General features: G+C 41.6%; 1 protein-coding gene across 2 annotated transcripts in view; it reads right to left on the reverse strand.

The window, feature by feature from the left end:
- Window positions 1–27,837, reverse strand: part of LOC129840615 (zinc finger protein 385B-like) — a 198,186-nt gene that overhangs the window by 88,716 nt on the left and 81,633 nt on the right. Inside the window, exon 1 of one of the 2 annotated variants that reach the window (XM_055908621.1) lies at window positions 10,598–10,930. The exons of the other annotated variant lie outside the window; for it this stretch is intronic. Coding sequence (XP_055764596.1) covers window positions 10,598–10,622 — 25 coding nt within the window. The 5' untranslated portion in view covers window positions 10,623–10,930. Of the gene's footprint in view, window positions 1–10,597; window positions 10,931–27,837 lie in introns of those variants that run through there. 2 annotated transcript variants of the gene reach the window in all.

A 27,837-nucleotide genomic window follows, 5' to 3' on the forward strand; every position in this document is an offset into this window, starting at 1 on the left:
TTCATTTGCCATACAACACGTATTTTTATGTCAAGTTTATGATGAGTTCTTTGGTCAGATTAGGTGAGTGTCCAAAATGGCTCCGGACATTCTGGTGAATCGATGCTACATATTCACAATGTATAACCACGGTTTGCAGCTCTAAATATGCACATTTTCTAACAAAACATAAGTGTATTGTATAACCTGATGTTATAAGACTGTCATCTGATGAAGTTGTTCAAGGTTCAAAGATTAATTTTATATCTTTTGCTGGTTTTTGCGAATGCTATCTATGCGGTAAATAAATGCGGTTGTGTGTTTGGCTATTGTGGTAAGCTAATATAATGCTATATTGTGTTTTCGCTGTAAAACACTTTAAAAAAAATCGGAAATATTGGCTGGATTCACAAGATGTTTATCTTTCATTTGCTGTACACCATGTATTTTTCATAAATGTTTTATGATGAGTATTTAGGTATTTCATGTTGCTCTCTGTAATTATTCTGGCTGCTTTGGTGATATTTTTGATGGTAGCTGCAATGTAAAACTACGATTTATACCTCAAATATGTACATTTTCGAACAAAACATACATTTATTGTATAACATGTTATAAGACTGTCATCTGATGAAGTTGTTTCCTTGTTAGTGACTAATTATATCTCTATTTGGTCAGTTTTGTTATAACTACCTATGCGGTAGAAACATGGTGAAAATATGCGGTTGAGTCTTTGGCTATTGTGGTTAGCTAATAGAAATACAAATATTGTATTTTCGATGTAAAACATTTTAAAAATCGGAAATGATGGCTGGATTCACAAGATGTTTATCTTTCATTTGCTGTATTGGACTTGTGATTTCATGATATTTATATGCTATTATTTACTTGTGGCGCTATGCTAGGCTATGCTAGTCAGCTTTCACTGATGAGGATGCTCCCGGATCCGGGATGGGTGTTAAGTAAAGGTTAAATGTATTTGGCTAAGGTGTATGTAAACTTCCGACTTCAACTGTGAGTCCTCAGTCTGTCTTATAAATGGAAACTTGATTGGCAATTATAATAAGCTGCGCTATTTTCAAACCCTCAAATGCATATGGTTCCCTATGGATTCCTGACAGCAGTATTTAAAGAAGAACATCAAAGCTGTAGTGGGGTTTACCTCAAATTGAAGTCTATGTTTCTCGGTCCCCCTTGGTAAGAGCATAAATCCTTAATTTTGCAGAAAAAAGCAAAAAGTGGTTTCACATTGAGAATATTGAATCTTGTATGATATCACACGGTTCAGTTAATTCTCCAAGGACTTACTCACACAATAACTATTCGGTACGAGACAGAAACATCAGGACTAGAATACACGATTGGTGAACACCAAGCCAGAAGCACAATGATGCCTTTGAAGTACCGAACTAGAAAGTCAAATATGTGTACACAGACAAAGTGCTCAGTGCTGCTGTCGGCACCCTGAATCCCCTTTGAAATGAAACTCATATTTAAATTGAACATCTCTCTTTAGAGAGAAGAGCCCATGGCTGCAAAAAGGAGAGACACACATACAGATTGAATTCTCTGCTATCAGAAATAAGTTTACCTGAGGGTTTTTCCAGTCCAACAGAAAGGGGTTAAAGGGATAGTTCACCATTTTTGTGTGAATTTTTAGCATATGTACTGCTTTTGACTTTCAACTTTCTTTCGGAAAAATGTTTTGGAACATGTAGCAATGTTAGTGGAAATGGATTGAATCAGCTAGCGGTGCATTGAAAAGTATGAGGAAAGAGAGGTGGAAGGGAAAGCATAACATGAGAAACAAACTTGAAATAAAATGTCATTATAACAACCTTTTGGTAAATCAGAAATAGGCTAATAAGTCACCTTTAACCTGATAAACAACTCCATTATCCAGTTTGTAGTGGTCATACAATGCTGTTTGTCCTTTATTTCACAAACAGATCTGGTTTTCCTTCACAAACAACTCCTCAAAGGAGTCCGATATTCACAAAGGACCCATACAAACGTGTAGGTTATATATACTCCATCTCACACAGAGCAGGCTTATATCTTTTGAATGGTTGGTCAGATTGGAGAACCCATAACAGGTGTGGCATAAATGCTATCCTGTGTAACCAACCCAGCCTGTAACTCCACCATCGTAATGCCATGGGTAAACCACAGCGATGACAGCAGCTGTCTTTGCTCTCCCAAGGTCTCAAACATAAAACTTGGCCAAGGCGCTCCTTTCTTGTCTTCTGTGAAACTGGGTATGTGACACACCTTGATCTGTTTCACCTGTCTTTGTGCTTGTCTCCACCCCCCTCCAGGTGTCGCCCATCTTCGTCATTATCCCTCTTGTATTTATACCTGTGTTCTCTGTTTGTCTGTTGTCAGTTCGTCTTGTCTTGTCCAAGCTTACCAGCGTGTTTTTCTGTGCTCCTGTTTTCCTAGTCTCTGTTTTTCTAGCCCTCCCGGTTCTGACCAGTTCTGCCTGCCCTGACACTGACCCTGCCTGCCTGACCATTCAGCCTGCCTTGACCTCGAGCCTGCCTGCCCCCTACTGTACCTTTCGGACTCTGACCTGGTTTATGAACTTCTGCCTCTTGTGTCTGCATCCTGGTCTCACCCTGTGTCGTTATAGGTATGTGTCTCAATTGGCAACCTATTACCTACACTACGTTTGACCAGAGTCCAATGGGCTCTGGTTAAAATAGAAGTGCACTAAATAGGGAATATGGTGCCATCATGGAATCAATTTCCCAAGGCCTAGTGAGATGCTTTTACAGTACAACCAAGCAGCATCAAATGGAAAGCTTGTGTTGTTGGTTACACATCCCCACCCCAGCCCCAATCTCCTCCACAGGTGACAAGAAATGTAAGGAGAGGATAGAAATGGTTTAGGGTCTGCATGCGAAAGAGTGAACTCCCATTCCAAACACTCTGGCTCATAGCTGAGGAGACAGAGAGACCATAGGTTTTCACTGTGATCATTCAACAGAACAACACTCTGGCTCATAGCTGAGGAGACAGAGAGACCATAGGTTTTCACTGTGATCATTCAACAGAACAACACTCTCGCCAAATGGATTCCAGACCAGAGGTTTGCCAAAGGAAACTATTCTTGTTCTTCTTTTTCAATGAAAATTCATAAGTGAATTTCCTGCTGAGCTTGTACACGTGGGTAGGAGAGTCTGATCTAATGCAAGGTCCTGTAGAAGCATGAACAAGACGGACAAGTAGAGAGGGGCAGGGGAAAGTGTTTCTGAATTATGTGACTATTAATCACCGAAATAAAAGCTATAGTCAGGGAGGATCGAAAGTTTTAAAAAAAGAAGACCAACACAGGAGTATTTCTTGGAGGGGGGGGGGATTTTGCCAGCAAGGCAGTATACCCAAATTTGTAGTGAGTGCCCGAATTCGGGGGGAGACCGATGTTCGTATGACACCCCTGACTTAGACATCTTGAATTGAAGCATATACAAGCACCTCTTATTTATTCACACCATCATACCATTAACCAGAGCTGAAGCGTTATGCTACAGAACCCATATGCTCTCTACACCATATCCAGTATTGTCTTAGTAAAGATGTTCTGAGGCTAACATAATGCTGTCCTGTCTCCGTACCAATACAAAAGCTTGAGTATTCCCCTCAACACAACACGCGTGGTGCTGTGTGTAGACTAAGCTACTAGACATAAGTAACAGAGCTCCCAGTGAAATCCGACCGTGTCATGATCTATAATTGTATCTCCCAGTGATAATGGCCTTTCATCCCAAACAGCTGACACACTCATCAATCACAGATCACACACTCCACCTTTCATTTCCACAATGTTCACAACATCATTAACATTGAGTAGAACGGTACAGACCTTCCAGATAATCTGTGCTGAAATACCCTTTTAGCGTCGGTGGGGGTGCTGTATGTGTGACAGTGTGAATGAGGCAATGGAGTCATCGCTCTCGAACTGTCACTGTCATCTGAGCTGACGGAACAAACTGTTGAAAGAGGTTGGTAAAGTGCGGTTTTGCTTTGCGTCATACAGTGCCAGATGAGAATAGACCAACGGAAAGACAAAACAGGCAGACAAGCAGGCAGGCAGACAGGTCGACAGGTAGACAGACAGGTAGACAGACCAACAATAGGTGTGATGTGCAGTGCAACGAAACCCAAAAAGTCTGGATTTATCAAACAAAGAAATGTGGTTGGGCCAACGCTAACAAACAACCAATTTGAAGGCATTTTCACAATGCTGTGTGTTTTGACCTATAGTGCTGTATAATTACAAGTGCAAAGAGTAACAAGTCCACCATTCCATTATTTTTATTGGCACCATTCACAACAAAAAAATACCCTCAATGTCCCAGTCTAACCAGTCAGAGGTGGGAACTTCTGAGAGCTTCAAGCTCTTGAAATGAATATCAAACAACATATGCACTGTTCATCAATGCAGTGTTTAGCAAGCTTGGGATTTGAATAATGCCAGTAATTGGGTGGGAGCCTTCTGAAACTTTCATTGGGTTCTTATTGATCTCAGGATGTAGTGCCTAGGCTTTGGCATTCTGGGTGTGTCCCAAAATGCACCTTATTCCAATATAGTGTGCTTCTTCAAATGGCACACTATTCCCTACATAGTGCACTACTTTTGTCATTTTCTTCGGGGGCAAAAAGGGGCTAATCCTTAAGAGTTTTCAAAGTCGAAGCCATTGGGGGACGGGGGGGACGGGGACGGGGGGTTCCAAACTGACATATCGAAATGTTTTAAGGTGGTCACACTATGGATCATCGAACTATTTGATTTTGAATTATAGGATCCCTTCAGGGATAATTTTGGGTTGATAATATATTGAATATATAATATTATATATATATTGATTTAATTAGAATTCAAGGCACACTTACCCAGCATGGCTACCAAAGCATTTTGCAGCGATACGCCATCCCATTTGGTTTGCATCAGATGACCTGGCCTCCACAATCATCCGACCTCAACCAAATTGAGATGGTTTGGGATGAGTTGGATGGCAGAGTGAAGGAAAAGCAGCCAACAAGTTCTCAGCATATGTGGGAACTCCTTCAAGACTGTTGGAAAAGCATTCCACATGAAGCTGGTTGGGAGAATGCCAAGAGTGTGCAAAGCTGTCATCAAGGCAAAGGGTGGCTACATGGAAGAATCTTAAATATAAAATATATTTTGATTTAGTTAACACTTTGATTTTTTTAACACTTCTTTTGATTCCATATGTGTTATTTCATAGTTTGGATGTCTTCACTATAATTCTACAATGTAGAAAATAGTAAAAATAAAAAAAACAATTGAATGAGTAGATGTGTCCAAACTTTTGACTGGTAATGTATTTTTTAAATTAATTAACTATTATTTTTACACATATTTAACTCCTTTTTTGGATGGCCACGAAACTACCTTCCCATTCATTTTCTTAACCAGTACCGTTTACCTTTATATGAGTCCCGTGACACTTGTGGGGGTCCGCAAAACTGATCAACTAATCAAAATGAAACCGAACCGACCTTTCTTCCTAGGTTTTGGCCTTTCTAGAGAGTTTTTCCCAGCCACCGTGCTTCTACACCTGCATTGCTTGCTGTTTGGGGTTTTAGGCTGGGTTTCTGTACAGCACTTCGAGATATTAGCTGATGTACGAAGAGCTATATAAAATATTATTATTATTTTTTTTTTTATTTTTTTGAAAAGCACTAATTGCTCAGGACTAACTATAACCTTTCAGAAAGCAGACACACACACTTTCGATTGCCCATTGATTGTATTTGGCTTGAAACAGACTTTACCAGACAGAGGTTGCTCTCTGGTTTCGTGATGAAGCCAAGGTGTGGTTGAATTTATTCTGCCACTGTGTCTTCTTATTGTTTTGGCCTCAGGTCTACATATCACGGTTGCAAGGCATATAAACGAACCGGTTATAGAGCAAACAACGCAATTATAACACCACATAGGTTGTGAAATGGCTTTGTTTCCCCATTGATTTTACCCACGCACCGCTACTGGCAATACCGAAGCTAATATTTGATCTCTAAAGACATTCCTCACATTATTCATTTCATGTTTGATCTTGGCACATCACTAAACCAGCAGTGTGTCGGTTGTTAGAGTTGACTTGACTAAAAGTGATTCAATTGCATTGAACTCTCATATTAACGCGCAAAGACGCAAACATTTCCAAAAGGTACTCCCTTCAGTTGTACTGAAATTGCAATCTGGGATTGGTACATACAATTTTTGACTGTTAAAGTAATGATATGTTGCCATTGATCCTTGCATCCAGTCATTTCCATGGCACAATGTGGGCTTAATAGAGTTCATTGTTAAGCCCTAAGAATGAATAGATCACAGAAGAGACTTCAAAGATTCAATTAACCCTCCTGTTGTGTTCGTTTCATGTTAGTTAATTCTGTGTTCCCGGTCCAAAATGACCGCCTATATAGCTGATTATAAATCCATAATAATACATATATTATCACCTAATGTTGTGTTAGATCTTTTTTATCAACTTAAGTTCTTGTGAACATTACATGTTTTGAACTTCTATTTGCTATTTATGGCCTGTAGGCCTCATTGACCTGAGCTCATACAACTAGTTTTTGAGTAAAAAATGCATAATGTATGGATTATTTTGACTATAACAAATACTCGATAAAACATATTGTGCTCTTTATCACAGACTACTTTGTGTCAAAGTTTATTAAGGACATTTGTTTTGAAACCCTTTCAACATTTTAAATAGTGGCACAAAATAACATCTGTTGAGTTCCCGGTCAACACTGACCGGAAGGATTTTATTCGTGAAGAAAGGACATAGGCCCAAAACAACACATGAAAACTTTACCATATTACAAAATGTATGTCTGAACACACTAAAGAACAACAGTAATAATAACAGTATTACTAACAATAACAAACATTAAAATGTTCACACACTGTCAATCAATGGTGGTAACATTTTGTATGTTCTCATGCACATGTTGGACAATACATGTGCCTGGACTTGGGTTATAGATGAGTGGCAGGCTCTCCACCCACTTGTGCCAAACCTTTCTGATTGCTGCCAGCTTGTCTTGTTGACGGCGGCCTGGTCTTGTATCACGGTTGTCGAAGCGAATCACCCTTGACAACACGGGTGAAATGTCTGGAATGACATAGTGGCACGACCAGACTCTGCATCCCATAAACTGGTGGTAGATTAGTTTCTGGATCTGTACACGTCAGCCAAAATCAAGAGACCCACGTATGCTTGAACATCTGTCCGGTCTACCTACTTCCAGTTGTCTTTGTAAACGCGTCTTCCCTCCAAGTTGGTCATGTTTATCACTATAGTTTCGATTGACTCTGTCAGAAACAGTTCGAATCAGGATTTTATGTCATCAACCCGGGATATGGCGTATCTCGTTGGCTCTGGGCTCATCCTGATAACATTTTCAGCCGACAGCTGACCTCTCCTCTCAGGTGGGGATGAAGGCCAGGACAAATTCCCATTCTTTGACCCGGAATGTAACAACAACCTCAGCAGGGCCCTTTTCCTCATCACTGGATTGTTCCACATCGGTTGTCTCTTGGTCTGGATCATATTCTTTGTTGTCTTCAACTTCTGAAACTTCCTCCTCTAATGCATCTTCACTGTCAGTTTCCTGGCCTCTCTCCTCCTCCCAAGTGTCATGATCAAAGTTATGATCAAGAACCGCACATACAGTATATCGTTTGGTCATTGTGCTGCCATATAATGAATTGTGAGCAAGGCCTTAAAAAAACTTTATATACCAGAGCTGCGAGAAAAGTTGAGATGTTGTGAGAATGCCAACAGGTGCGGTTCCCGTGGGGGAAATATTCTATTGGGGAAAGGTTCCCATAGGGGGTTGCCATGGAAGCCAAGAAGGGGAGTGAGGTGTGTGTGTGTGCTCAAACACACATGCATGTGGGGGTCTGGGAGAGGAAGTGTGTCCATCTGATGAATGGGCATGTGCCTGAACCCACTAATTGTAGTCTCATCCATTAATTTCTAATGACTGGTCATTTTTGACCGGGAAAACCACAGGTGTACAAAAGTCAAATAAAAAAAACAAAATGTAATGAAAATCATCAAAATGTATTTTGTATGTTCAGATGCCCTGTGTACATTTTTCAGAGAGAAAACTTGTAAATCGGTCCAATTCGACCGGAACACAACAGGAGGGTTAACTCAGCAGAGAGAGCAAATAAAAAATATCCAGAGGAACTCACATGCACATAAAAATGTAAATGTTTGTATTCATTTCAGCCAGCCGGTCTGAGGACAAACATCTGAGAAACCATTTCACCATGGTTCCTCCAGACTATGACCTGGTTATACTGTGGAGGAGCAGTGGACTGCGAGGCTAAAGCATCACACCAACAGGGTCCTGTTCATTAGGCAAGAAACCGAAGAAAATGGTCCGAAATAAAGGGAAATGGAGTGAAACACGTAGGTACTACCTCGATTTATCCAATAGAAAATGTTCATTTTCGTTTTCCCTTGCTGTCACGTTCCTGACCTGTTTTCCTTTGTTTTGTATTCATTTTAGTTGGTCAGGGCGTGAGTTGGGTGGGTTTGTCTATGTTTGTATTTCTATGTGGGGTTTTGTGTTCGGCCTGGTATGATTCTCAATTAGAGACAGGTGTGTATTGTTTGTCTCTAATTGAGAGTCATACAAAGGCAGCCAGGGTTTCACTGGTGTTTTGTGGGTGTTTGTTCCTGTGTCCTCACAGGACAGTTGAAGGTTAGTCTCATTTGTTGTTTTGTAGTTTTGTAGTGTATTGTTTTGCTGTTTTTTCATTAAAAGATGGCTTATTTCCCTCAATCCGCATCTTGGTCCTATCCATGCTCCTCCTCGTTTGAGGAGGAGAACAACATTGACTGCCTTTACACTTGCAAATTGTTTTAAAGGATTTTTTGCTGCAACCCTAATGAAGACAACCTAATATAAGGGAGCCTAGGGGCGAGTATTGAGCAGACTGACACTACTTTTCAGCCCCCCATAAAAGTGACATGGTGTGAGAAGGCAATATGGAGTTCCCCCCCTGCCACCGTAAAGCTGATTTAAAAATATTCTCTACATTAATACGGTGTCTATTGATCTACAGTAATTGAAGTACATAAGCTTGAAGAACATAATGTATAATGCTGGACATACATTCAAATCCAGACAACATCAATAAATACAATCAATAGACATTAGAATTGACCAATATACTGGGTGCAGGGCAGCCACACTAATTTCTGATGGCCCATGTTGAGACAGACAGGCAGACAGATAGACGGTGTGATGTTGACCTATTGAATGAGCTTTCTGCGTAACGACTGAGAGGAGAAAACTCCAGACTCCATACAGCTCTTTCAAACAAACACACGCAGTCACGCACAGATGCACAACCAAAGAAAATGCACACACAGTCACAAACCCTCTCACACACACAGACAGACACACACAGTCATGATTGACTGTTACAGAATACAACAGCCCTCACTCTCGTATTAACAATCTATGGTCACACGCTGTATGCATGCACACACACACCTTCTGATTCCCAAGTAGATGAGTAGAGTACATACACACACACACACAGTCATGGAAAACTGTAATTTATCTGGTAATTTGGGGTATTATCAACAGTAAAATACTGTGAACCGATTTACTGAAGCATACTGTAATTTATGATGCATTGTGGGAAAGGTTTGTGTGCAGTAATTCCATCCCACAGAATACAGTACAGTACCAAGAGTGGGTGCATGGTATTGCTGTTTCTGGCACATTAACATATTTAAACAATGCTGTACCAATTTAACTGGTATGTAGTAGTAGTGCCCCATGAAATGAAAATGTATAGGGGACAGATTGGAGTGGCATCAAGTTGAGCAAACCTTGTTGAGCATTTTGACATTTCCTTTTAGTCAGTTTTGCCCTGTAGTCGCTGCCAATTTGGAAGCCTTTGATAAGACCTCTAGAAGTGCAAGTGATATAACATACCAAATATGAATTGATATGCTGTAATGTGTACATTAGCTATCAGCCAACCTGCTTGCGCCAATCCCATATAATTACAGTATAATACTGTGAAATACAAATCCCATCTGCACTTAAAGAATTTAACTAATTACTCCATTCATTCAGTACAATTACATTAGCGTTAACTTTTTTTAAACAGTATAATACAGGCAATTCTACAGCATGTATTTTACTGTGTGTCATTACTCAGTACCTCTTTGATACTGCATTTAGATTCCAGTAGTTGTACTCCAATATGAAATACAGTAACTTACTTACCACTAGCTGCCTGTCATTACTGTCAAATTCATGGCACCCTCTTTACAGTGTGCTATAAAGAGTTGTCCATGACTGTGTAATCAAAATACTATACCTCATAAAAAAATTGCTTCTCAAATGTCAATACATAAAGACAATAAATCAAAAAAATCTGTTGGCATACTGTAACCTAACAGAGACACTAACTACAATGAAATCAATAAACTGAAAGAAATTTCAAAGTCATGCATTTGCTGTACTGTTACCAGCTACGAGTTCTGTCAAGCACAGCAGTACTGAAAACAATCAGCAACAACGGAACAGCGTGGCTCACCTCGGCTCAGTAGACTGGTCCACATATTCACACACACAACTCCTCCCTCCCAATGCTGAGTAGGATATGTGTCCTCCTATGTTAAAAGAGAGATAGAGAGAGGTAGGTGTGTGTGTGTGTGGGGGGGGGGCAGAGAGAGACAGAGAGAAGAGGATCGAAGGAGAGAGAAGTGGACAAAGAAAGAGAGAGGGGAAAAGAGAAGGGGACTAAGAAAGAGAGAGAGTAGGGGAAAAGGGAGCGGAACAGACAGAGAAAGAGAAAGGGAGAGCGAGTGAGCGAGAGAAAGAAATGCTGCACTGTGTTGTGTGGTGAAGAACTAGTGCGCCTTGGCTCTGAGCCTTATCGTCAGTGTGACAACACACTTTAAGATCACCACACCTCCACAGCTCCCTAGACACTGGCTCATTTCCCCCTGAGCAAAACCCTTCACTCTGTGGGAAGAAAGAGAGAGACACGCACACACGCACAAACAAACATGCGCAAGCTGGCACGCACGTGTGCGCAGGCATACACAGGCATGCACGCACACACAAACGCACACAGAGATAAGCCATGCCATTAGAGATAACAAATGAGGTGAGGAGAGACTAGTTCACAGTGACACTTCTGAGTAAGTTGGAAATAAGTGTATGTGTGTGTGTGTGTGTGTGTGTGTGTGTGTGTGTGTGTGTGTGTGTGTGTGTGTGTGTGTGTGTGTGTGTGTGTGTGTGTGTGTGTGTGTGTGAGAGAGAGTGTGTGTGTGTGTTTGACGTTCAGAACATGTTATTCCTCTCACTATCTGACCAAGCAGCTAACAAGCCGATAGCCTGTCTACTCTTGTTAGTCTCTGTCATTTTTTTCTCACATGCACGCACACACAGTTTAAAGTGAGAGAAATCAATGACACACGTGCACGTAGATTCGCGGGGCAAGCGTAGTACGCCAGACACACACACATTTTTAAAGAGGACGAAGACATTTCCATCAAATTTCAACTGACAATTCCCTATCGGCATTTCCTTTTACATCTCTGAACCTTTAGTGCCTGTGAGTCCCTATTAGTGGTTTCCCAGTTTAATCGCTGTATGAAGGAGTGGGAGGGCTGGGGTCTTCCTGGCATCAGCAGGGCCTGGCATGGGATAAATAAAGCAGGACTGGCACGGAGAGCCAGGCACACAGCGAGCGAGAGCGAGAGAGAGAGAACCTCCTGCCAAATGTATGGCCATATTAGAGACACATATTTCCCTCAGATTACACAGACCCAAATAGAATTCGAAAACAAATCCAATTTTGATAAAGTCCCATATCTATTGGGTCAAATACCACAGTGTGCAATCAAAGGCGCAATATTTGTGACCTGTTGCCACATGAAAAGGGTGACCAGTGAAGAACAAACACCATTGTAAATACAACCAATATTTATGTTTTAATACTTTAACACGTACTTTAACTATGTGTACATCATTACAACACTGTATATAGACATAATACGACATTTGAAATGTCTTTTGGAAATTTTGTGAGTAATGTTTACTGTTCATTTTTATTGTTTATTATCTATTTCACTTGCTTTGGCAATGTAAACATGTTTCCCCTGCCAATAAAGTCCCTTAAATTGAAATTGAATTGAGAGAGAGTGAGAGAGAGATGACGGACTAGAACTACAAACACTGAGCTCCCGACAGAGACAGAGCATGTGTTCTCACTGACACAGAGTGAGAGCCTCAACATGTGCCAAACGCCACAAATGTTCCACCTTCTGATATAGCAAACATATGTCTCGAGCCTTGGGGGAAAACATGAGGGATGTACTATGGCCGAAATAAAACAAAGCTTCTGAAAAGATCTTGGCTATGTAAAGCTCCTCAAATATATTGTATGCTGCCAAGTCAATGGTGCTGGCCAGGAGTAATACTGAGAATGATGAAACACAAGGACAGTAGCCATAAGGGGTGTCATTGATTCAAACAACTTTTTTCATGTGGGATATATTTCAGTCTCTCTCTCACGTCAATCTACAAGAGCAGACAATAAAGTGCTACATAAAGATTGTGAAAGTGACCTTGGAGTGTGAAAGCAATGCATGCACAGCAGTCCGCCACAACCCCCGACACTACACAATCCTACGCTATACTACGGTACACTACACAACAAGCTAGTCCCAATTCGTTCCCTATCACTTTACTTGGCCAGAATCCTTGCAGGAAGCAATACGGCGGAAGCTCTACTACGACACTGCTTATACCCATCCAGACTCTTCAGACATGCTAACCACATTGAGGGGTTATAGGGAGCAATTTGGACCAGCTGTACTCCATAGCCTGTCCTAATGAAAACGACCTTGTGTTCCGAGTGGAGTCTGTTGAGGCAGAGGGAGGAAGGGGCTTGGTGGACAGGAGCAACAGAAATGTCAGACAAACATCTAGCTCTCTCGAGATTGTTCTCTAGAGGTCCTACCGGTCCCAAAACCCAATCAGTCTGTCCTCGCCCCTCTCCTCCCCCTTTCCTTCCCCCTAACCTGCCGTGTTAGCCCTGCTCTGCTTCTGTTGTTGGAGGCAGTTTGAATAGCAAATCACAAGCACGGGATGCCACTCACACCAAAATTAGATCACTTTTCATGTGCATAATTTCTCTAACCCAAACAGAAGTTGTCCTTAATGGAAAGTAAATAGAGAGATCCCACAACCCAGCCCGGAATGCTGCACTGCACTTGCCGCCATCTGTGTGTTGTGTGTGTGTGTGTGTGTGTGTGTGTGTGTGTGTGTGTGTGTGTGTGTGTGTGTGTGTGTGTGTGTGTGTGTGTGTGTGTGCACAAGAGTGTATGTGTGTCTGAGTGAGTGCCACAATGTCCTCTGTGCAATCTGTCCCAATAGCATCTTGATGCTTCCCAATGACGTGTCAGCAGTTTCTCTGACCTAGCTAGCAGCTCATTTCTCCAGTGACCGTGCCAAGTACAGAAACAAATAAAGCCTGTCTGATTGCCCTCACTGGTGAGTAAATCAATTAAAGCCTGCGTTCCAAATGGCACCCTATTCCCTACATAGTGCACTACTTTTGACCAGAGCCCCATGGGCCATTTATGACTCTGCCATAGCATCTGGAGCAGTGCTTCAATAATCACCAAGAGAGGGTCAACTTGGCATCTTGCCAATGTCTGTTATTAAGCTCGAAGGGCGATTTCAAATTGTGTCCGTTACAATTGTAAATAAAGAGGCGAACAAATGAGTTTGAACTGTACAGTACCTGTACCATGTGATTGCAACATTGGTTGGGAAGTACAATTGGGGAATAATTAATTAGTCACTGGTGCGATTCAGAAAGTTTTTTCGATGACTATATCAGAAGAGAAGGACTAAACACACTGCAGAAACACTCTCCTCAGGGAAAGGCAGAGGCATGTGTTTGTGCGTGTGTTTTGTTCTGTTTCTTTGTCATCAATGTTGGGAGATGTATAGACGAGCATATACGCGCACACACACACACACACTGTACAGTACATATCCCATTACATGATTATATTTACAGCATGGCCCAAGAGACACAACTCATTAATGAATTAATAAAGTAATTAAAAACTTTCCAAACAGTTATGCTCCCAGCCTAGTTTTGATAAGGTCATTGTTTCTGTCATATACATCTCAAGGTGATGGAAATCGACGACGGGTGAAAATGTGCTTTGTTGCTCACTCATGACTCTTTTACATTTTACTTTTACAATAGCTTCAGAGCTCAGGAACCTACCAAAGCACCAGAACAGTTTTTACCCCACTGTGACATTCCTATATTTTTATTATTGAGCTCTCATCAAAGAGACATTTCATTGTTTTATGAACAAATTACACATAAATGCAACTTGCACTGTGTTGAACATGAACGGTCAAATTCATTCCAGTTCCTGTAATTATTCTATATTGATAAAATAATTGCTAGAATTTCAATGAAACCCCATAGCAATTGTTTTGTCTACAATGTGTTGTTATTCTGATCACTGGAAGCATGCACCTGTGAGGGGAGTCTACCTGTTGGTGGTCGTAGTATTAGTAGTAGTAGTAGTAGTATTTAAAGTCCCCACAACAATTCTTTGGTTTTTAAATCGAACATGGGAAAAAAAGAGCTACTGTGCAAATACAGCAAATAGTCTTTATTTTATATTCATAACACCAACACTTACCATAAACCCTTAGCGGCTCTATGGTGCAGTGTCTTGGCTACTGCTTTTTGTCAGCACTGCCATCTAGTGGTGAGCCCAGTGTCATCTGGATACTGTAGGCTGGTAGTTGGTACTGTTTAGGCTACCTACACCACAAGACCAAAAGTATTTCAACATCCGCTCGTCGAACATCTCATTCAAGAAATCATGGCCATTAATAGAGTTGCCCCCCCCCCCCTCCCTTTACTGCTATAACATCCTCCACTCTTCTGGGAAGGCTTTCCACTAGATGTTGGTAAATTGTTGCACAAGAGCAGTACATGCTGACCAGACTGCTCACGTGCGCCATCGGACGCATGATGATTTTGTCCACCCACAGCAGACGCAATCACGACACGCAGGTTGAAATATCAAAACGAACTCTGAAACAAGTATATTAATATGGGGACAGGTCGAAAAGCATTAAAGATTTACGTCAATTTAGCTAGCCAACTTGCTGTTGCTATCTAATTTGTCCTGGGATAAACATTGGGTTACGCCAGTGTAGGTCCTCTACTCCGACAATTTATCCACAGATAAAAGGATAAACCTAGCTCGTTTCTAGTAATCTCTCCTCCTTCAGGCTTCTTCTTCTTCTTTGGACTTTATATCCTGGGGTGCTGACTTGCTGCACCCTCGACAACTACTGTGATCATTATTATTTGACCATGCTGGTCATTTATGAACATTTTAACATGTTGGCCATTTTCTGTTATAATCTCCACCCGGCACAGCCAGAAGAGGACTGGCCACCCCTCGTAGCCTGGTTCCTCTCTAGGTTTCTTCCTAGGTTTTGGCCTTTCTAGGGAGTTTTTCCTAGCCACCGTGCTTCTACACCTGCATTGCTTGCTGTTTGGGGTTTTAGTCTGGGTTTCTGTACAGCACTTTGAGATATCAGCTGATGTAAGAAGGGCTATATAAATACATTTGATTTGATTTGATATATGGCGGTTGGAAAACAACTTTAAGGAGCATTACCACCACCAACAGGACTGGAGTGTGGACCTCAGTTCATCTTTCAATCACTCACGTGGGTATATGCTCATAAAAGCCAATGAGGAGACGGGAGAGGCGGGACTTGCAGCGCATCAAGCGTCAAAAAACAGAACCAAGTTCTATTTTAGCGCCTTACTACGCAGATGCTCGTTGACATGCGCGATCAGTGTGGGCACAATGATTGAATAACATGTGAAATTGTATTTACAACACTCGCGCACGCGACGCGAGATGTGTGGTCAGCATGTTGGTGAGGTTGGGCACTGATGTTATGCGATTAGGCCTGGCTCGCAGTCGGCATTCCAATTCATCCCAAAGGTGTTCGATGGAGTTGAGGTCAGGGTTGTACAAGACATTCAAAGTTCTTACTCACCGATCTCAACAAACCATTTCTGTATGGACCTTTTTGCATGGGGGCATTGTCATGCTGAAACAGGAAAGAGCCATCCTCAAACTGTTGCCACAAAGTTGGAAGCACAGAATCATCTAGAATGTCCTTATATGCTGTAGCGTTAATATTTCGCTTCACTGGAACTAAGGGGCCTAGCCCGAACCAAGAAAAACAGCCCCAGACCATTATTCCTCCTTCCCCAAACTTTACAGTTGGCACAATGCATTGAGGCAGATAGCGTTTCCACCAAACCCAGATTTGTCTGTTGGACTGCCAGATGGTGAAGCATGATTCATCACCCCAGAGAACATGTTTCCACTGCTCCAGAGTCCAATGGCGGCCATAGAAACCCATTTTATGAAGCTCCCGACGAACAGTTCTTGTGCTGACTTTGCTTCCAGAGGCAGTTTAGAACTCGGTAGTGAATGTTGCAACCGAGGACAGACGTTTTCTACACGCTGCGCGCTTCAGCAATCGGCGGTCCCGTTCTGTGAGCTTGTGTGGCCTACCACTACGCGGTTGAGGCGTTGTTGCTTGTGAGGGAAGATTTGATAATACAGAAATTAAACACCACATTTGGCGATGAGGATGGGATGTGAATCGTCACTTGGTGACTGCTCCGAAGATCTGGGTAAATCGTGCACGAGGGATCCCTCAAACTTGGGATCTCAGGGAAACCACACTTCGGAACGAAGCAGATGGACCCACCTTTGATCTGAGAGGCAGTGAGCCGAGTGGATACCACATCTCAAACGTATTATTATTATTATTATTTTTAACTTCTTGACGCTAGGAGGCAGAATTTTTATGTTTGGAAAAATGCTAGAATATGCATATAATTGACAGATTAGGATAGAAAACACTCTAAAGTTTCCAAAACGGTCAAAATATTGTCTGTGAGTATAACAGAACTGATTTTGCAGGCGAAAACCTGAGGAAAACCAACCCGGAAGTGCCTCTTATTTTGAAAAATCCCTGTTCCAATGCCTGCCTATCCTCCATTTAAAGGGATATCAACCAGATTCTTTTTCCAATGGCTTCCACAGGTTGTGAACAGGCTTTAGACATAGTTTCAAGCTTTTCTTCTGAAAAATTAGCGAGATTTATCAAACGCGTCAGTGGATGGCCAGGTGTCCTTTGATTAGTTCATGCGCGCGAAAGTTGTAGCTCGACATTTTCTTTCTCTCTAGTATTGAATAGTTTACCCTCCGGGTGAAATATTATCGATTATTTATGTTAAAAACAACCTGAGGATTGATTATAAAAAACGTTTGACAAGTTTCTACGAACTTTACGGATACTATTTGGAATTTTTGTCTTCCCTTCATGACTGCTGGAGCCTGTTGATTTCTGAACATAACGCACCAACCAAATGGAGGTTTTTGGATATAAAAATAATATTTATCGAACAAAAGGAACATTTATTGTGTAACTGGGAGTCTCGTGAGTGCAAACATCCGAAGATCATCAAAGGTAAGCGATTAATTGTATTGCTTTTCTGACTTCCGTGACCAATCTACATTTCTGCTAGCTGTTTGTAATGTTTTGTCTAGTGATTGATAAACTCAAACGCTTGGATTGCTTTTGCTGTAAAGCATATTTTCTAAATCTGACACGATAGGTGGATTAACAACAAGCTAAGCTGTGTTTTGGTATATTTCACTTGTGATTTCATGAAAAAAAATATTTGTAGTAATTTTTGGGGAATTTGGCGCTCTGCAATTCAGCGGTTGTTTACGAAAATGATCCCGTTAAAGGGATCCGTGCGCCAAGAGGTTAAGAAAGAGGTGAGCGCACCACACTTGAAGTCAAGTTTTTAGATAATCCCCTGTTACGTAGGCTCTGAGTGTGTATTCCTGTGTGAGGGGGGCACCTTGGAGGCGTAAGCAGGGCCGAGTCAGTGGAGGATGATCTGAGAGTTAGTCGACTCAAAGACACCTATCATTGGTCGGTTGCGGGCAACCTAGAGCCGTCCTGACACTGAATTGATCACAGTGGGGATTGGTGCGGTGTGTAGGGGCGAGGAGCCAGGGAGACTGTGGATTCTGTGTGAAGCACAGTACCTGGTGAAACCCTATTGGAAGAAGGACCTCATTCTGTAAAGTGTCTGTCCCTGTCTTAGTGACCCTCAGAAGTGGTGAATTCCAATTGTTTTAAATGTGCTTGCCGGGTATGCCCTGGGTTTGGTCATTTAGCGTTAAATATCTAGAATCTGTGTGAACTAGTTAAGACCATTTATGACATAGTATAAGATAGTAAGGTGGAACCTGTACTTGTTTTAAACCTGAAATTTTGAACATGTACCCCATTTAAAAGTATTGAAAGATGTAAATGTATGAGTTGCATTTTCCTAGGAACTAATCATGAGATAGAAATGAGAAAATATTCCTGCAGGTTAAAATATTGTTGGAAAACAACTAATTGATTAGGTATGTTTGAGTATAGAATTGTGTGACTGTGATATGAGAGTTGTGTGAATATGGATATGAGTCTTAATCTGACGTTTGGATAGTAACATATAGAAATATGCTTAATCAGATTATTGAAATTTGGATAATAAGCTTTGATATAACGTTATCCTGGGGTTCTGTTCCTTCACTGCCCATCATAGAATATCACAGTGTGGTATTGAGAGCGGGATGATATTTTAGAAAGCAGCGGAAGGTCTATAGTTCCTGAGAGGCTTGATTTTGCCGTGGTCTCTGGGAGGTTGAGGATCCCCCTGGTCATTGTCCGGGAAACAAAATAATTTTTTTCTGATGATTGTTGCTTGGTTTTATTGTTTAGGTAACACCAGTGAATTTGAGCAGGAAGTTAATGTATTCTAACATTATAATCTGTTTCATTACGTGGAACAATGTCAGGTCATTAAAGTGGATTACAGTTTGAGTTTGATTTTATTTTTGCAGATTGTGTTTTTTAAATGTTTTATTGAGATGCAAACATGAGTCCCTGAGCAACTTTGTCATCTGAAACATTACAGTCGTGAGTTCTTGTGTAGCTTGTTGTTTACTATTTGCATGCATATATCACTGTATCATCTGCATACATTGGAACTTCAGACCCTGTACAGACAGAAGGAAGATCATTCATGTACGAGCTGAACAGTATTGACCTTTGCCGGCATGCCAACATTGTAGATATGAGTGGAAAAAAGTTAGTTTTGACTCTTACGCTGATGAGACAGAACCAACTTTTTAAAGGTTTTCGATTTGTTAAAAACAACAGGTTTGTTTTTACAAAATGTATGCAACAGGTTGAAATGATTAGATTGCTGGAAAGGCGTTATGGGTTTGTTTAAGGTTTACTGTTTATTGTAGGTGTTGATTTCACTTAATTAAACATTGTATTATCTGATGTGTTTGAGTAGGATTCTTTCTTCCAGGACGGATGGAAGTCACCTAAAGTATGTAAGTTTAAGGAGACATAGGAGAACACGTCAACATTTTTATTAAATGCCTGGGATTAAATAACGCTGATTCCTTATGCTGAGAAATTTACTACATTTGCGACAGAGGAGAAATGATTACATTGGTCTAGTAATGATACCAGGATAATTGTGTCTAAGGGTAGCACATGCTAAATTAAGTACATATAAACATTGAGGAAGTTTAAAACTAACGATTAATGATTTGAGGGAGTACAGTGGAATTATCATTATTATTAGGTTTTGTTTGTAGTTAACTTTTGGGTTTCTGAATCGGTGTAGTATAATGAATGCTGACGAGGTGTTTTGTGTTTTTTCTGGGAAAATGGGGGTTTCATGGTCTCTCTTTGGAATGTTTCCTGGGGCTATAATCTTGGGGAGAGTGAGTGAGATTGAGGCCGTAAACTACCAAATTGAAAAGGCCTGGCAATTTTGGGTTTGTTTTTACCTTAAGGTTTGCAAATACCAACACACACAACACATTTGTTAAGACTATCTGTTGGTGTTTTTAATATACTATGTTTGATTTGTGTGTTCTATTTCCTTTGGGTTTAGTGAGTTTTTCATTTGTCTTAGTGCCAAGGTATCTTCAAGGGGCACGCACACACATGGAATTTTTTGAAGTTTTTATTTTCTGAGTTTTATTAAACACGTGAATTCTTTTGATAAAGGAATGTTCTGGGAACCTGGGATACAACATGTAGGAAATGGTTGACTATTTTTCTTTAAATTTGTCTAATATAGTAAGAAACACTTCTTTGAAGGGTTTGTATGACCTATGACCTCTGTCATGACTTTCCATTGTGGTTTGATGACCCTCATTGGAAAGCCATTTGGATAATGAATTTAAGGTAATTTGTTATACTGATTTCTAAGTCATTTGTAATATTGATAATTATGAAGTTTATAGTTCTTAGCCATATCTGTAATTTGGACCAATGTGAAGAAGGAGAGGGCATTGCCTTTGACTAAGTGTAGGTTGCTTTAAGTCTATTTTCCTTTGACCATATAGGTAAAATAATTTTTCTTTGTGGAGTTTTTCAGAGTAGTGATTTTAATTTGATTATGTTAATTAGAAATTTTGTTTTATCTTTTGACCAGTAGTAGTGTTGTTTTATACATTACTCTCATGGAGAGTTATGTGTTAAAAATGGGGGAGGGTACAGTCCTTTGAGGTTTTGGATTCAGTTCTTTGAGGTTTTGGATGGAAGTTTACACCTTGAGTGATATGTGTAGGAGTGTATTGTTGTGTTGTTTGTTCTGTTCCCGATGGGTTATGTCTAACTTCCTGATCCTGTGGCTCTGCGATGAAGTTGACAGTGTGTTTGTTGGGGAGTATAAGCCAATTTGAAAGAATAGTTTCAATAAAATGGGTTGTTATTCTCTTTGACATATGTTAAGACATGTGTTTAGAAAAATTGGTAAAAGTAATAATTTATCATATAGTTAATGAACTGAACTAAACTGTTGTTCTGATCTGGTCTTTCGAGGTTATCGTGAAAAGTGACATCAGACGGTATCTTAATGCATGGAAGAGATAATTGGACTGAACAGTGTGTGTACCTCAGAGGGATGACCGTCCTATCTGTTGTGATGAGGCCTGTGTTTAGACACTGGTTCTCCTGTAATTTAGGGAGAATTTCTGTTCTGTTATTTTTGTATTTTCCTCAACAATGTATTATTCTGTGTGAGATTAAACATGTGCAAGTCTGTCTTGTAGAATAAATGTTGTAAACTCAGTTTCCGAAGGGAGAAAGCTTACATGGAACTATGTCATAAGGTGAATGCACCAATTTGTAAGTCGCTCTGGATAAGAGAGTCTGCTAAATGACTTAAATGTAAATGTAAATGTAACTAAGGTACTCAACATTGAAGGGATTTGATTCTTTATTTTCTTTTAAATTTGATTATGTATGTTTTTTCATAATTAATATACTCTGCAAACTACTGTTAGGTACCATGTTACTGTTCTGATTCTCCAGAAGGGACCGAGTCCCTTGAGAGGGGAACGTGGTGGATGAATCAGAATTAGTTGGGTAACATGGATAATTAAGATGTCTTATCTGCATAATATGCTTATGTGATATACTTGTTATTAGAATGTATCCCTTCGGACTCTGGTGTTGGCAGTTGCACTTCTTCCCTCAGCTGGGGCTCAGTCACCTGGGGCCCAGAGAGGGGAGTGGTCAGGCTTGTCTTTTACATGTCCCTGGTGCTATGCAGAATATCAGAAAGGGAAGAGGACAGGAGGGAACATTGTCTTCATATGTGAATGTATCTGTTAAACCATGTGAAGGGATGGTGTGATTAATGGGGAACCAATTACTGGTTTCCACAATGTCTGTGCGCCAGTCACTCCCTCCTTTGGCCTTGGGGGATGTGTGTGGTAGTGTCTAGAGTTGACAATTGTTTTATGTGTTACGTTCCCCAGTTTCTGTGTTGTAGTTTGTGTATTTGAGTGTGTGTTTCAGGAGATGGCTTCCTGAATTCTCCCCAAGCAGCTGATTGGTCGACTCCATGGCTAATTGGAGCTGACCCCGCCTCCTCGTCAAGACGTAGCTGTCTTCAATTAGATTCCTTCTGAAGCTATATAAGCCAGTGTTCTGTTGCTCAGAGGAGAGAATGCAGAGAGAAATGATTGCTGAGAGGGATCATTGCAGAGAGGGATCATTGCAGAGAGGGATCATTGCAGAGAGGGATCATTGCAGAGAGGGATCATTGCAGAGAGGGATCATTGCAGAGAGGGATCATTGCAGAGAGGGATCATTGCAGAGAGGGATCATTGCAGAGAGGGATCATTGCAGAGAGGGATCATTGCAGAGAGGGATCATTGCAGAGAGGGATCATTGCAGAGAGGGATCATTGCAGAGAGGGATCATTGCAGAGAGGGATCATTGCAGAGAGGGATCATTGCAGAAAGGGAGCATTGCAGAGGGTTATATCATATGTGGTTGTGTTCTCAGAGAGAGATCATTGCTAAGAGTGAGACAGGCAGTTGGTATGTACTATGTTATTTGTTGATGGGAGCAGCTTTGGTATGTTCTGTGTGATTTTGTTGCTCAGTCAGAGCCTATTTGATGTCCTGTGTTTCTCAGTGTGTTTGTGAAATTGTTTAATATTCTGTTTCATTTGTTCCCGAAGGGGAAGGCACCTAGGGAGTGCTTAGGCAAGAGGCCCTACATATACCCGTAGTATATTCACTGTCTAGGCACACTAGGTAAGACCTGGGCGGACCTCCCCCTGTATTTTGGTTAGTGCACCAGGTGGTGCTAAATTAGGTAAGTAGTGGGTAGGCAGGTAAGGTAGGAGAGGGTGGCTTTGACATTTTACTTTCTTTGCTTTGGTTCCGTCCAGCCTCTTTTCCCCATATTACCGTGTGATGGAATAAATTCCTTGTAAACGGTATCACTCTCTCTGCCTTTGTCATCCTTACTCGCACCTACAGTCCATACTACTTTCACTTCATGGGGAGTTGAGTTGTAACAGGGTGTTGCGTTCCCTCTTCTTAGAGGCGTGCGTAACATATGCCATTGGATGAGTTGCCGTTTTTGTGCTAGGAGTAACAGCAACAAGATAGCAACCTCATCTTAGGGGCCAGACAGAGTATTCGCTATAAATTATCAATCTGGCTACGGGATACTCCTTTCTCATTTATAAAGTCTCACTTTGTGAACTGTTCCTAATATCTGTGGTTTGTTATGTCAACTAGGGGGTGGATCTTTGCAATAAAAGATCTCAGTAGCCATTGGGTTGCCATTCTCAACGGATCATTAGAAATGGTGAATCGTTGAAAGTCATTGCTATTGCAAATCTCTTAAGCTAAATCTTTAAGTATAACTGACTTGTGTGATAAGTTTGTCTCCTAATTTGGTAATACAGAAATTAACCACCACATGCTCCACTTCATGTTAACAGCACTTAGTCGACCGGGGCAACGCTAGTAAGGCAGAAATTGTTGGTGACACGTTGAAAGTCACTGAGCTCTTCAGTAAGGCCATTCTACTGCCAATGTTTGGAGTGTGGGGGGGGGGGGGGGGGGGGGCAATCGTGAACCATAGCCATATCAGACATCAATACATCCAATTGGCACAATCACTGGTTCACTGCAGGGAAAGGACTCCTTTATTTACAAGGTGTGTGGTGACTTTAGGAGATGTCCAGGTGCTCTGCATTTGAAGGCCTGAAGACCTTCACTTCCTGATTAGGATGACATAGTATTACTGAGGAGGATCTCCAATCCTAGCCTGAGTCTGCTGTAATTACATGTGTTTGGCTCAGACAGCTCTACAAAGACACAGCAGAAGTGTGGACCTGCTGACTGAAAGGAGAGCGATGAACAGACTTTAAACAGACCTGGGTACAAATAGCATAGCTTGTTTTCATTCAAATACTGGTTGATCAATGCTGCATTGCGGGGCAGATGGGTGGGATTAGCATTTTATGGGACTATTCCATTGGTTATTCCATCTGAAAAGAAAATAAATAATTCTTGAACCTAGTTCTGCTGGATGGTCCCAGTCATGTTCTTCTAAAACTCTGTTACTGTTTATCTAGTGGTGTTCCATTAAATTTTTTATTTATTTATTTATTTCACCTTTATTTAACCAGGTAGGCAAATTAAGAACACGTTCTCATTTACAATTGCGACCTGGCCAAGATAAAGCAAAGCACATGGTTACACATGGAGTAAAACAAACATACAGTCAATAATACAGTGAAAAATAAGTCTATATACAATATGAGCAAGTGAGGTGAGATAAGGGAGGTGAAGGCAAACAAAATATATATATAAATAAAAATATAAAAAGGCCATGGTGGCGAAGTAAATACAATATAGCAAGTAAAAAAAAAGTAAAAAAAGTAGAGATAGTAGCGATAGAAAAAAGTAGAGATAGAAATAATGGGGTGCAAAGGAGCAAAATAAATAAATAAATAAATACAGTAGGTAAAGAGGTAGTTGTTTGGGCTAAATTATAGATGGGCTATGTACAGGTGCAGTAATCTATGAGCCGCTCTGACAGCTGGTGCTTAAAGCTAGTGAGGGAGATAAGTGTTTCCAGTTTCAGAGATTTTTGTAGTTCGTTCCAGTCATTGGCAGCAGAGAACTGGAAGGAGAGGCGGCCAAAGGAAGAATTGGTTTTGGGGGTGACCAGAGAGATATACCTGCTGGAGCGCGTGCTACAGGTAGGTGCTGCTATGGTGACCAGCGAGCTGAGATAAGGGGGGACTTTACCTAGCAGGGTCTTGTAGATGACCTGGAGCCAGTGGGTTTGACGACGAGTATGAAGCGAGGGCCAGCCAACGAGAGTGTACAGGTCGCAGTGGTGGGTAGTATATGGGGCTTTGGTGACAAAACGGATGGCACCAATTTATTGAGTAGGGTTTTGGAGGCTATTTTGTAAATGACATCACCGAAGTCGAGGATTGGTAGGATGGTCAGTTTTACAAGGGTATGTTTGGCAGCATGAGTGAAGGATGCTTTGTTGCGGAATAGGAAGCCAATTCTAGATTTAACTTTGGATTGGAGATGTTTGATGTGAGTCGAAGGAGAGTTTACAGTCTAACCAGACACCTAGGTATTTGTAGTTGTCCACATATTCTAAGTCAGAGCCGTCCAGAGTAGTGATGTTGGACAGGCGGGCAGGTGCAGGCAGCGATCGGTTGAAGAGCATGCATTTAGTTTTACTTGTATTCAAGAGCAAATGGGGGCCACGGAAGGAGAGTTGTATGGCATTGAAGCTCGCCTGGAGGGTTGTTAACACAGTGTCAAAAGAAGGGCCAGAAGTATACAGAATAGTGTCGTCTGCGTAGAGATGGATCAGAGAATCACCAGCAGCAAGAGCGACATCATTGATGTATACAGAGAAGAGAGTCGGTCCAAGAATTGAACCCTGTGGCACCCCCATAGAGACTGCCAGAGGCCCGGACAACAGACCCTCCGATTTGACACACTGAACTCGATCAGAGAAGTAGTTGGTGAACCAGGCGAGGCAATCATTTGAGAAACCAAGGCTGTCGAGTCTGCCGATGAGGATGTGGTGATTGACAGAGTCAAAAGCCTTGGCCAGGTCAATGAATACGGCTGCACAGTATTGTTTCCTATCGATGGCGGTTAAGATATCGTTTATGACCTTGAGCGTGGCTGAGGTGCACCCATGGCCAGCTCTGAAACCAGATTGCATAGTGGAGAAGGTATGGTGGGATTCGAAATGGTCGGTAATCTGTTTGTTGACTTGGCTTTCGAAGACCTTAGAAAGGCAGGGTAGGATAGATATAGGTCTGTAGCTGTTAGGGTCAAGAGTGTCCCCCCCTTTGAAGAGGGGGATAACCGCAGCTGCTTTCCAATCTTTGGGAATCTCAGACGACACGAAAGAGAGGTTGAAAAGGCTAGTAATAGGGGTGGCAACAATTTCAGCAGATAGTTTTAGAAAGAAAGGGTCCAGATTATCTAGCCCGGCTGATTTGTAAGGGTCCAGATTTTGCAGCTCTTTCAGAACATCAGCTGACTGTATTTGGGAGAAAGAGAAATGGGGAAGACTTGGGCGAGTAGCAGAGGGGAGGGCAGTGCTGTTGACCGGGGTAGGGGCAGCCAGGTGGAAAGCATGGCCAGCCGTAGAAAAATGCTTATTGAAGTTCTCAATTATAGTGGATTTGTCGGTGGTGACAGTGTTTCCTATCTTCAGTGCAGTTGGAAGCTGGGAGGAGGTGTTCTTATTCTCCATGGACTTTACAGTGTCCCAGAACTTTTTTGAATTTGTGTTGCAGGAAGCAAATTTCTGCTTGAAAAAGCTAGCCTTGGCTTTTCTAACTGCCTGTGTATATTGGTTTCTAGCTTCCCTGAAAAGTTGCATATCACGGGGGCTGTTCGATGCTAATGCAGAACGCCATAGGATGTTTTTCTGTTGGTTAAGGGCAGTCAGGTCAGGAGAGAACCAAGGGCTATATCTGTTCCTGGTTCTAAATTTCTTGAATGGGGCATGCTTATTCAAGATGGTGAGGAAGGCATTTAAAAAAAATATCCAGGCATCCTCTACTGACGGGATGAGATCAATATCCTTCCAGGATACATCGGCCAGGTCGATCAGAAAGGCCTGCTCGCTGAAGTGTTTCAGGGAGCGTTTGATAGTGATGAGTGGAGGTCGTTTGACCGCTGACCAATTACGGATGCAGGCAATGAGGCAGTGATCGCTGAGATCTTGGTTGAAAACAGCAGAGGTGTATTTGGAGGGCAAGTTGGTTAGGATGATATCTATGAGGGTGCCCGTGTTTACGGAATTGGGGTGGTACCTGGTAGGTTCATTGATAATTTGTGTGAGATTGAGGGCATCAAGCTTAGATTGTAGGATGGCTGGGGTGTTAAGCATGTTCCAATTTAGGTCGCCTAGCAGCACGAGCTCTGAAGATAGATGGGGGGCAATCAGTTCACATATGGTGTCCAGAGCACAGCTGGGGGCAGAGGGTGGTCTATAGCAGGCGGCAACGGTGAGAGACTTGTTTTTAGAGAGGTGGATTTTTAAAAGTAGAAGTTCAAATTGTTTGGGAACAGACCTGGATAGTAAAACAGAACTCTGCAGGCAATATTTGCAGTAGATTGCAACACCGCCCCCTTTGGCCGTTCTATCTTGTCTGAAAATCTTGTAGTTGGGGATGAAAATGTCAGAATTTTTGGTGGTCTTTCTAAGCCAGGATTCAGACACGGCTAAAACATCCGGGTTGGCAGAGTGAGCTAAAGCAGTGAACAAAATAAACTTAGGGAGGAGGCTTCTAATGTTAACATGCATGAAACCAAGGCTATTACGGTTACAGAAGTCATCAAAATAGAGCGCCTGGGGAATAGGAGTGGAGCTAGGTACTGCAGGGCCTGGATTCACCTCTACATCACCAGAGGAACAGAGGAGGAGTAGGATAAGGGTACGGCTAAAAGCTATGAGAATTGGTCGTCTAGAGCATCTAGAACAGAGAGTAAAAGGACGTTTCTGGGGGCGATAAAATAGCTTCAAGGAATAATGTACAGACAAAGGTATGGTAGGATGTGAATACAGTGGAGGTAAACCTAGGTATTGAGTGATGATGAGAGAGACATTGTCTCTAGAAACATCATTGAAACCAGGTGATGTCATCGCATATGTGGGTGGTGGAAATGAAAGGTTGGATATGGTATTGGATATGGATATGGGCTAGAGGCCCTACAGTGAAATAAGCCAATAAACACTAACCAGAACAGCAGTGGACAAGGCATATTTACATTGAGAGGCATG

Source organism: Salvelinus fontinalis, chromosome 41 (genome assembly GCF_029448725.1).
Source record: "Salvelinus fontinalis isolate EN_2023a chromosome 41, ASM2944872v1, whole genome shotgun sequence".
In the NCBI taxonomy this organism is placed as follows: Eukaryota; Metazoa; Chordata; class Actinopteri; order Salmoniformes; family Salmonidae; genus Salvelinus; species Salvelinus fontinalis.